The sequence below is a fragment of the Erpetoichthys calabaricus genome, chromosome 3, assembly GCF_900747795.2.
Source record: "Erpetoichthys calabaricus chromosome 3, fErpCal1.3, whole genome shotgun sequence".
NCBI lineage: Eukaryota > Metazoa > Chordata > Cladistia > Polypteriformes > Polypteridae > Erpetoichthys > Erpetoichthys calabaricus.
The window spans coordinates 305,864,953-305,876,867 of record NC_041396.2 but is presented as its reverse complement, the minus strand read 5'-3'; the positions used below and the strand labels follow the sequence as shown (position 1 = coordinate 305,876,867).

The following is an 11,915-nucleotide window of genomic DNA, read 5'->3' as shown; positions in this document are numbered from 1 at the left end:
TGTCACCCACTGCGTCTCCCTTAACATTTCTGTGTTTGGGAAATGTGCCCTCATCTGTGGACCACCCTGTGGCCTTACTGACAGTAAACACGACACTTTATTTGTTCAGATCGCCCTCTCCACCCCTCAACTTTCTATCGTCGGTTCTTAATTCACAGCCCCACAAGCTTTCACTTTATTGCCTCGTCGCCCTCCCCTGGTCTTTCTCTGCCCTTGCAGTGCCCCCTCTTGGAATATGCTGACCACAATATTCCTGACCCTCGATAGGAGATTTGGTTCTAATGCTTCAAATCAGCCTCGCCGCCCTTCCCTGGACTTTGTCTGCCCCTGTGATTCCCTTCATGGAATGTGGTGACCACAGTATTTCTGATGTGGACCCCCGGGGAGGAGAACTTGGTCCTAATCCCTCAATTCAGTCTCTTTGCGCCTTTCTTGGACTTCTGTCTGCCGCTGTGGTGCCCCTCATGGAGGCGTTGTTAGTCTTAGTGGCCATTGACCGTAACACCGTGGCACAGTTTACTCAGCTATAAAGAGTCAGCTTAACGTGTGCCGGGCGCTATAAATCCCCACATCTTATTAACCTTTTTAATGGCGTAAGCAAGCGGAGCATGTGCAGGTTTTAGAACTGTTTGAGCCCGTCATTCTCTGGTGCCTTCAGATTGTTTAAGGAACCCGGTCCAGAGGGTGGGCACCAGCTGCCCTATACTCTGTAGATTAGCAGGTCGGATGCCAGCGTTTCTCAACCTTTAAGTATTTGTGACCCGAGTTTTCATAACAGTTTTAATCGTGCCCCCTAACGTTTTTTTGAAAGGAGCCCACTAATACCAATTTGTTCTTTTTAAATTAATGATATATCATAAATGCATATTTTATTATGCCTACTTAACTTTTATCGACATTGATCTAACTCTATATTAATTTTTCTAGTATCTGAATGTAGTTTAAGTTAATTTGTTTTGGTTTCAATAGATGTACTTTTCATATTTTTGATTTTTGTTTTCTTTTTTTTACATCTTCGCGCCCCCCCCCGGGGGGGGGGTGTTGGGGGTCCGCCCCACAGATTGAGAACCACTGCCTGATGCTGTCCCTGCAGAGGACCCCAAGGAGCTCAGCACTGTGGGGTTACACGAAGTCACTCACCCAAAGGCCACTTGCGATGCGACGCTCTTATCTCTCACGACGTATCGGGTGCCCCTTCATCAAAGCGAAATTGTATGTAAAACCGAGAATTGTAAAAAGCGCCTTTTGTCTTATCGTGCGGCCATTGTATTCAAAGCGCCACCGGTTCAACGTTTGAAGTGCGCACTCGCAGCTCTTCGGCTCTTTGCGGTCAGCTAATTGCAGATTGTGACCTGCTGTTAGGTTTCATTTGGATGAATAGCAAATCCAATTCAGTCTGAGGAAATAACTGTTAAGATCAGTATCACCCCGCCACAAATCCCCTTATCCCCCCCCCCCACCACCTCATACATAACAAGTCCCCGCTCCAGGTGGTCGATGCTTTAAACAAGACGCTCTGCCTGCCAACCCCCCAATCCCGAAAAGAAAAAAAAAAAAAAACACCTCTGCGATTGGACCGCCTTTCCACTTCAAAGTCAGCGGCTACGTAGTTCGGAGGTGATTGGTTACGGGCACCAAAAAAAAAAAAAAAAGTTTTCTCGAATGAAAGGGCAAAATCGGGAAATTGCGGGGGAGCATTCGAGAGGTGCGGGGCTTTGGAGAAGAGACAGGGGCTGAGCGCACAACCTGGCATCGGAGCGCACCGCCGTCGGACATCACGCTGGCTGCAGAACACATGGCTGCGCTCGCCGTGTCCACCACGGAGAACCTTCTGCACGCGTTTTTACAGGTAAAGAAAAGAAACGGACGGACGGGAGGATGGGCGCAGGTGAGGGGCGTCTAACGGACTGGCACCGCTTAGAAGCGCTGAACAGAAGCGCTTCGAAAAGTTAATCTGACTTTATGCATATAGCGCCTTTCACGAGGCGGCGTGTAGAGAATGGGAACTGCGGGGACAAAGCGACATTTGCATATTTGTAGCTCTCATCAGACGTGAATTTTTCGATTGAAGGTATTCGTGATGTACATGCCCACCAGGGTGATGAAAGTTGCCCCATATTATTAATCCAGACGCCGTGTAGAGGAGGGAGGGAAGGACGCATCTATACCGACAGATTCCTCGGCGACATTGTGTAAACCTGCATCGTTGGCGTGTTTAATTCATCAGTGCCCTCCCCTCCGATGAGGGTCGACATCCCCAAACTGTGTGATTCACAGCCACCAACACCCCCAGCCTTTCCTAAAAGCCCTTTGAAGTGGATCGTCGCCTGCATGCGAAATGCGCAAAGCTGCGCGCCCTTCCGCGGCGTCTGACCAAAGCGGACACAAAGTGCGGTACCTTCATGCTTAAAAAAAATTTAAAAAACGTATCTATAAAATATTATTCTTGCTTAAGCTTTGTTATATTCTGTCATAAACATTTTATTCGCTTTTTAAAATTCGGAAAGGCGCTATAGCGCGCCCATTCTTCCCTTTTCTAACCCGCTTTGCAGTCCAGTCATTTTATTAATTGATTTTAATTAATTCTAAGCCATGCAATACGACTTTATCGGTGCGAAAATCCCTCAATTTAGATAAATTGGGCTATAGCGACTTGGACACAGAATTTCCTTGGAAGCGCGCCTGAGGGCATTAGACGGCAAACGGCGATCCGTCTGGAACATTCCGCGGGACCGGAGCCTACCCCGGCTGCACAAGGCGCCAGGCAGGAATCAACCCCGGGAGGCTGCTGTCCATCTCAGGGTCAATTTAAAGCCCTCCTATCTGCAGACACCGGCAGTGCCTGTAAATACCAGACCAGAATGGGGGATGTGTGACGCGCTAGCTAACCACTGTGCCACCATGCTGCCCAATCGGGCTCCTTCCTGTAGCGATTACTGTCTCAGGGCACCTCGTAAAGTATTCAGTCCTTTGCGCCTCAGTGATTTCATTAGATGGATTCAGAGTCCGTTGCTGGTGACGAGTCTGCGTATTCTCTACGTGCTTTTCTGCCATCCTGATGCCCGGCTGAGTGAGTGCCAATGTGCTGGAGTGACTGGCGTTCCATCCAGGATTGGGTCCGGTCCTTATACAATGCTCGCTGTGACCTCGTAATGGCAGATTATTAATGTGCTTCAGCTCAGGTTTTGCATAGTTAGCCGCCGATACTGAAATGCCCAGGACTGAGAGGGCAAAATGCGATACTGAAATGCCCAGGACTGAGAGGGCAAAATGCGATACTGAAATGCCCAGGACTGAGAGGGCAAAATGCTTGGTTTGAAATTCACGTTTTGCCTTTTTTTGTCTTCCCTCAGGACAGAACGCCCAGCTCGTCACCGGAGAGCACGCCTCTTCCTCTGGCGCTCCTGGCATCCACCTGTGGTCAGGCCAGGCAGATCGGCACAACGGCCTCCGAAGTGTCCCAGTTCTCCTATGAGGCAGCGGTGGGCTCAACTTCTGGGATGTTTCAGCTCTGGAGCAATGACATTCAGGCCAGCGGCTCTTTTGGCTCCCATCAGATGACATTCAGCGTTCCCAAAGTTCAGTACCCGAGCCATGTGCCCTCAGGCTTGGGCAGCGGTCACCATGAACTTCCACTCACCCCTCCGGCCGAACCGTCCGGCTATTCCTTTGACTTGTCCCCTGTCAAAGTGCTGGCATCCCAGGTGCAGGGCAACGCCTCCTATTCGTACCACCAGGCCAGCGCCGTGAGCCAGAACTTCTCCAACTTCCTCCAGAACTCGTCAGGTCTGCCGGGGAGGCACCACCTTGCAGGAGGGCACATGGACGACTCTCAGCAGTGGTGGAGCCTCCAGCAAGGCAACGCCAACACCGGCACCCACCCGTTTGCGCTGGGCAGGCCCCTCGTCTTGGGCCACCAGCCTCAGATTGCCGCCCTTTTCCAGGGCACCTCCAAAAGTCTGCTGAGTTCCACCAGAAGGTGCAGGAGGTGCAAGTGTCCCAACTGCCAGGTGTCGGGGGGCCCAACTGACGAAGCGGGCAAGAAGAAGCTGCACGTCTGCCACATTCCAGAGTGTGGCAAGGTGTACAAGAAGACGTCGCACCTGAAGGCTCACCTGCGCTGGCATGCCGGCGAGAGGCCCTTCGTGTGCAACTGGCTCTTCTGCGGGAAGAGCTTCACGCGCTCCGACGAGCTCCAGCGACACCTTCGCACTCACACCGGGGAGAAGCGGTTCGGCTGCCAGGAGTGCGGCAAGCGCTTCATGAGGAGCGACCACCTGTCCAAGCACGTGAAGACTCACCAGAACAAGCTGAAGAAGCAGCAGCAGCAGCACGGCTGTGGAGACGGACTGCTGGACAGCATCAAGAAGGAGTAGCGCCGCTTGGTTCTCGGGACGCTCCCTGGCTGTCAGAGGCTCGTGCCCGTGGGGTCCGGCGGCGTGTGTGTGCATGTGTGTTCGTAACCGTGTGGCCCTGGAGACTCCATCGTCAGCGTCGAACGGCCAGTGCTGCAGTGAAGATGGGCCCCTTGGGGCAGCTGGCCAGGCTTTCACTGCAGGATTTACATTCGGGAGGACCCCAAGGTGGGCTGACGAAACTTTACTTTATTCAAATGTCCGGACAGAGGAGGGACGTGGGCTCAAGCGGGCGCTTGAATGGAATTGAGATCTTGTGCTGCTTTTCTTGTTTCTCCATCGTCTTGTGCTCATTTGTGTCCGTTTACTGCGGGGCTCTTGAACTCAAGTCCTAGGGAGACCCCCGTTATGGCCGTGCTCCTCGGTTCATTCAACATGCATATTGGGGAACTTGAAGACCACAAAAGGTCAGGAGTCCAAATGAGCCAGTGAGCATTCAACCCCAGCAAGCCCCCCCGATCCCCCCCCGACAACCTTAAAAGGTCAACTCCATCTGCCCACCACCCAGGGACAAATTCATTAATTTAATAAAGGACTGGACACAGAGCTGTGCCCACGATAAAAGGTGCCCCCCCCCCCACACTCCTTAACTGACCCCTTGTGGGCACACGCTGTAAGAAGGCATGTATAAAGTTTTTGTGAGTGAAACCAATAAAGTCCTTTCTTGCTGTTTGGCAGGACTTTCAGATCGGCTGTGTTGGCGTGTGGTTTTCTTGATGGGGGCTGACCCTGCACTACTTCTTTCTGCCCCCTGTACACAATTCACTTTGGCAAGACCACCATGGAGATAAAACAGAGGAGCTTCACCCAGCGTCATTCAGCCTGGTCCTCAGAAGAACAGAAACCAAAAAAAACTGCACTTCATACCTTTGACCTTTAGGGGGCGCTCTTACCGTAAGTAAGGTAGGTGTATGAGGCGCACCGGAGTCTGCACGTCCTTTCTAAGCCACCAATGGCGCTTCTCCAACTTCATCCATCCATCCATTTTCCAACCCGCTGAATCCGAACACAGGGAGCCAATCCCAGCCAACACAGGGCACAAGGCAGGAACCAATCCCGGGTAGGGTGCCAACCCACACACACCAAGCACACACTAGGGCCAATTTAGAATCGCCAATCCACCTAACTCTGCATGTCTTTGGACTGTAGGAGGAAACCGGAGCCCCCGGAGGAAACCCACGCAGACACGGAGAGAACATGCAAACTCTTGCGTTGCGCCCTGTGTTGGCTGAGATTTGCTCCAGCAGAACCCCGTGACCCTTAGGATATAGCGGGTTGCATGATGGATGGATGGATGGATGAAATGGGTATTTTTATTAATAGAGCGCCTTTCCGTAATGCAGATTGATATTGACCTCAAATGGCGAAAGAAAACACACGAAAGTTGCAGTTTCTTTGAAGTTGGGATCACGAGATATACAGGTAAATTATACACAAGAATGAATGAAGACGCAGTAAAAATGGACCACCAGGGAAGGAGCTACAAGCTGAGTGCACACCGATCTGTCCTGACTGGAAAGCCAAACTGGAATTGCAGGGCAAGCTGGCAAGTCCTATCGATATTTATATTTTTGCGAAACCTTCAACTGGAAACAAATAAACTGCCGGCTCTGTTTTATATAGTGCCTTTCTTATCTATGTCTGTTACATTTAAATGGCTATACTGTATTAAATATCATTATTAACTACTTTTTATTTGGATGTCACCTTTATCCAAGAGAACATTACAACATTTGGTCACATTTCTTTTGTATATTTTTTCCAATTGGAGGAACAGAAAGGTGAAATGACTTCCTCAGGGTCACACAGTGTCCGTAGCGGGATATGAAGCCACAATGTCAGGATTTGAAAAGTCAAAAACCTTAACCACTATGTCCGTCAATGTACAATAGTGCGTTCCATATCTATCAATGATACAGTGCCTTTCACTTCTATCTACCTATCTGTCTATTATATAGTGCATTCACATTTGTGTCTGTTAAATAGGGCACATCTATCTATCTATCTATCTATCTATCTATCTATCTATCTATCTATCTATCTATCTATTATATAGGACCTCTCACTCTATCTAGCTATCTATTATATAGCGCCTTTAACTCTATCTATCTATCTATCTATCTATCTATCTATCTATCTATCTATCTATCTATCTATCTATCTATCTCTTATAGAGCACATTCACATTTATGTAATAGGGCATTTTTATATATCTGTTATATAGTGCCTGCGGTGGGTTGGCACCCTGCCCGGGATTGGTTCCTGCCTTGTGCCCTGTGTTGGCTGGGATTGGCATTTTAGATTTATGTGTCCGTTTAATAGTGTGCTTCTCCATTTATTTATTGTAAAGTGTCATTCACGATTATATATCTGAATTAAGTTGTGCTTTTCACATCCGTTCATTATATAGCACCTTTCAAATTTAGCAGTCTGTTATATACATCATTCATATGCCTGTATCTATATTAGTATTTTTCACATCAATCTATTTTATAGCGCCTTTCCTATCCTTTCACCAATCTTTTAGCAGTCGAGCGCCCCTCTCAAACGCTCACATCTTTTCCCACCAGTCGTTTTTCCTGCTAATCCGATTATTACACAGACGTTGTTTTCTGACTGCTAATCATGGTGCTTAAAAAGCAGAAGCCGCCATTAATGTCAATTTGCAATTCGCGTGTTGTCACAGCTGTAATTCGTCGAAAGCAGTCGAGGATGAGTGCGCTGTCTGCCATGGCGGGTTTCTGACGAGCCGTCACCGCCCGCTCCATATTTTAGAGCGACTTAACTGCACGACGATGACAAAACCGCGCTGATCACAACCTAAGCCCGATGACGGTGTTTTTGTCCTCGCGTCCCTCATTTCCACGGTAAAACATTCACAGGACAAACTTATATTTGATATTTGCTATATACTATATACGCTGCCGTTCTTATAAGTGCCTTGAGCATGGGAAAGGCACTATATAAATAAAATGTATTATTATTATTATTATTATTATTATTATTATTATATTTTATTCAAAGGGAAGTTAAATCCGTCGAGAACACTTTATCTTCTTGTACATGATTAGCCTATCAATACTTCTATTATTCCAGCTAAATTATTTTGTATATTCATTACGAATACATCCTTACATATACGACATAAAGAATTCAATTCATAACTTATAACCAATAAAGAGGTGCAATAAATACGATCTTCTATAGCAAATGGCGCTTATACGGAGAGCATCCCCACGCACCGCCGGGACGTCTCCGTTACCATCTGCCGCTGAACCAGCGCGAGTTCAGCCGAGAAGGCAGACGCACTGGAGCGGAGCGGGCGAGTGCGTCCAGAAGTCTCCAAACCAGGGGAATTAGCAGCGACGAGGGTGGGATTTGAGCCAAGACGCTCAGAAAGCTGAGGGCGAACTGCAAAAGAATCTGAGATCCGTTAAAGGGGGTCTTAGCGCTGTAACGGGGTCACGAAACCACCATCGTAAACGACAGGCACAGTTTAATAAAAAAAAAAAAGGATTCTTGATTTCATTATAAAACACAAGGGTGGGGGGCAGGGACACATACATTTGGATAATTAAAGTCAGTCACTCAGTCATTGTCCAACTCGTGATATCCGAACACAGGGTCACGGGGATCTGCAGGAGCCAATCACAGCCAACATAGGACGCAAGGTAGGAAACAAACCCCGGGCAGGGCGCCAGCCCACCGCAGGGCACACACACACACACACACACCAAGCACACACTAGGGCAGTGTTTCTCAACCTTTAAGTATGACAGTTTTAATCGCGCCCCCCCCCACTAACGTTTTTTTGAAAGGAGCCCACTAAAACCAATTTGTTCTTTTTAATTAATGATATAGATGCATTTTTTATTATACCTACTTAACTTTTATCGACATTTATCTAACTCTATATTTATTTTTCTAGTATCAGAATGTAGTTTAAGTTAATTTGTTTTGGTTTCAATAGATGTATTTTTCATATTTTCGATTCGTTTTCTTTTTTTCACATCTTCTCGCCCCCCTTTTAGTTACTTTGCGCCCCCCTAGGGGGGCTTGCCCCACAGATTGAGAACCACTGCACTAGGGACAATTTAGGATCGCCAATGCCCCTAACCTGCATGTCTTTGGACTGTGGGAGGAAACACACGGGGAGAACATGCAAACTCCACGCAGAGAGGACCTGGGAAGTGAACCCGGGTCTCCTTACTGCGCCACCGTGCTGCCCGATAATTAAAGTTTAGAAAGAATCAAATCAAAATCAAGATTTACTTATAAAGCACAATTTAAAAACACCATAAGTGTAAACCAATGTGCTGTACAATAAATAAAAAAATATAAAAAATGAATCAGTAAACAAACAAAATACAAAAATTACATAAATACTAAAACAAATGAGTTTAAAGAACCGATTAGAAGATAAACAATTTACAGAAAAACAATGGATATGAAAAAAATTAATAAATTCTTAATAAAATTGGAGCGGCACGGTGGCGCAGTAGGTAGCGCTGCTGCCTCGCAGTTAGGAGACCCGGGTTCACTGGGAGAAACACTCTATATAATAAATATGAAAGATGCTATATAATAGATAGATAGATAGATAGATAGATAGATAGATAGATAGATAGATAGATAGATAGATAGATAGATAGATGTAAGGCACTATATGATAGATAGATAGATAGATAGATAGATAGATAGATAGATAGATAGATAGATAGATAGATAGATAGATACTTTATTAATCCCAAGATGAAATTCACATTTAATGATTCCTTAGTCATATAAATCTGGTTATCGTCAGTATTGAATTGAAATGAAATACCATATTTGTGAAATATGGACCCATATAACAAAGGACCCAGAACAGAGCCCAGTGGAACGCCATATTTCAAACGAGCAGTAGATGAAACTACAGACTTGTTACCAACTGAAAAGGTCCTATTTGTGAAATAAGATTTAAACCAATCTAGTGCACCCCCTTGGATTCCTAACCCCTTATCCTGCAGCCTTGACAACAATATGTTGTGATCGATGAAAGGCAGCAGTTAAATCCAAAAGCACTTAAACTGTCCCCTCATACAGCGGCCATTCCCGTATCCCCCATGGGAGTCTCGTCAGACGTCTTTTCTGTGACGTCAGCGATGTACCCGTTTGTGTTTTTCGAGTTCCGATAGTAGCTGAGTGGCACGATGCCCTTTGCCGACATCCGAGCCAGTCCATTGAGGAAGGCGCTATATAAGAGCGTCCCAAAATAAATACCGAGTTATACAGTATAGCGTATCACTTAATTTTATTGCGCGTCATAACCGCTTCGCTTAACCATTGGGACTGATGGACCCTCCGCCAGTTCGGTTATCCTCTTTAGTCTTCGAGCATCAGGCGTCATAGACTTGAGCGTTAATCATGGACTGATAGACCCCAGCAAGTCTGAATTGCAAATGCCGGGCCAGGAAAGAGACGGGTTTGAAAATGGACGGAGAGCGCTGTGTTGGATCACCAGCAGAGCTAAAAATGTAAGATAACTTGAAATGCAGCTGCCTGCAGTTACAGTATTTAAGAAATACCCGTGCATTTGAATAAACCCCCTTACTCAGCTAGCAACTCCAAGACCTACGCTACACCTAAAAGGGCAGCGCTGCTCCCGTTTAAATGAGAGCGGACCTGTAACTGAATATACACCCTTCTGGGATATGGGAAGAAAATCAAAAGACATGGGGGGAGTGGGCGTAGGTGCAATGGGATGGGAGAGAGAGAAAGAGAAAAGAGAAAGAGAGAAATAAGAGAGAGAGAAAGAAAGAGAGAGAGAAAGAAAGAGAGAAGCGACAGAGAGGGAGAAATAAGAGAGAGAGAGAGAAAGAGAGAGAGAGAGAGTGAGAAAGGAAAGAGAGAAAGATATAAGAGAGAGAGAAAGAGGGAGAGAGAGAAAGGAAAGAGAGACAGAAAGAGAAAGAGAAACAAGAGAGAAAGAAACAGTGAAGTGAGAGAGAGGGAGAAATAAGAAAGAGTGGGAGAGAGAGAGAGAGAAAGAGAGATAGAAAGAAAGAGAGAGAGAGAGAAAGAAAGAGAGAGAAATGAGAGAGAGAGAAAGAAATAGAGAAGTGAGAGAGATTGAGATATAAGAAAGAAACGACAGAGAGAGAGAAAGAAAGAAAGAGAGAGAGATAGAAAGGAAAGAGAGAGAGATAAGAGAGAGAGAAATGAGAGTGAGAGAAAGAGACATAGAGAAAGAAAGAGAGAAGTGAGAGAGAGGGAGAAAGAAAGAGAAGTGAGAGGGGGAGAAATAAGAGAGACAGAGAGAAAGAGAGAGAGGGAAACGAGAGAGAGAGAGAGAAAGAGAGAGAAAAATAAGAGAGAAAGAGAAAGTGAAACGATAGATAATGAAAGAGAGAAGTTAGAGAGATGGAGAAATAAGAGAGAGAGAGAGGAAGTTAATTGGGGGTTGGGTTTTTTTTTCCTAAGTAACACTCATTGCAAAAATAAATAAACCAAAATCTTGACAGTTATAGACTATTAGATAGATAGATAGATAGATAGATAGATAGATAGATAGATAGATAGATAGATAGATAGATAGATAGATAGGAAAGGCACTATATAATAGATAGATAGATAGATAGATAGATAGATAGATAGATAGATAGATAGATAGATAGATAGATAGATAGGAAAGGCACTATATGATAGATAGATAGATAGATAGATAGATAGATAGATAGATAGATAGATAGATAGATAGATAGATAGATAGGAAAGGCACTATATAATAGATAGATAGATAGATAGATAGATAGATAGATAGATAGATAGATAGATAGATAGATAGGAAAGGCACTATATAATAGATAGATAGATAGATAGATAGATAGATAGATAGATAGATAGATAGATAGATAGATAGATAGATAGGAAAGGCACTATATAATAGATAGATAGATAGATAGATAGATAGATAGATAGATAGATAGATAGATAGATAGATAGATAGATAGATAGATAGGAAAGGCACTATATAATAGATAGATAGATAGATAGATAGATAGATAGGAAAGGCACTATATAATAGATAGATAGATAGATAGATAGATAGATAGATAGATAGATAGATAGATAGATAGGAAAGGCACTATATAATAGATAGATAGATAGATAGATAGATAGATAGATAGATAGATAGATAGATAGATAGATAGGAAAGGCACTATATAATAGATAGATAGATAGATAGATAGATAGATAGATAGATAGATAGATAGATAGATAGATAGATAGATAGATAGATAGGAAAGGCACTATATAATAGATAGATAGATAGATAGATAGATAGATAGATAGATAGATAGATAGATAGATAGATAGGAAAGGCACTATATAATAGATAGATAGATAGATAGATAGATAGATAGATAGATAGATAGATAGATAGGAAAGGCACTATATAATAGATAGATAGATAGATAGATAGATAGATAGATAGATAGATAGATAGATAGGAAAGGC

General features: G+C 44.6%; 1 protein-coding gene across 1 annotated transcript; it reads left to right on the top strand.

Annotated features, from left to right (window-relative positions):
* The first annotated feature begins 1,121 nt into the window (after nt 1–1,121).
* Nucleotides 1,122–5,189, top strand: sp5l (Sp5 transcription factor-like). The gene is made up of 2 exons (XM_051925388.1): nt 1,122–1,849; nt 3,354–5,189. The coding sequence occupies exons 1-2, from the start codon at nt 1,796–1,798 to the stop codon at nt 4,374–4,376; spliced, it is 1,077 nt and encodes a 358-aa protein (XP_051781348.1). The 5' UTR covers nt 1,122–1,795; the 3' UTR covers nt 4,377–5,189.
* Nucleotides 5,190–11,915: the final 6,726 nt, after the last annotated feature.

Excerpts from the sequence above, each read along its gene's own strand:
- sp5l (XM_051925388.1), top strand. The coding sequence starts at position 1,796 with ATGGCTGCGCTCGCCGTGTCCACCACGGAGAACCTTCTGCACGCGTTT. Across the intron at positions 1,850-3,353 it reads TTCTGCACGCGTTTTTACAG|GACAGAACGCCCAGCTCGTC; the intron begins GTAAAGAAAAGA and ends GTCTTCCCTCAG.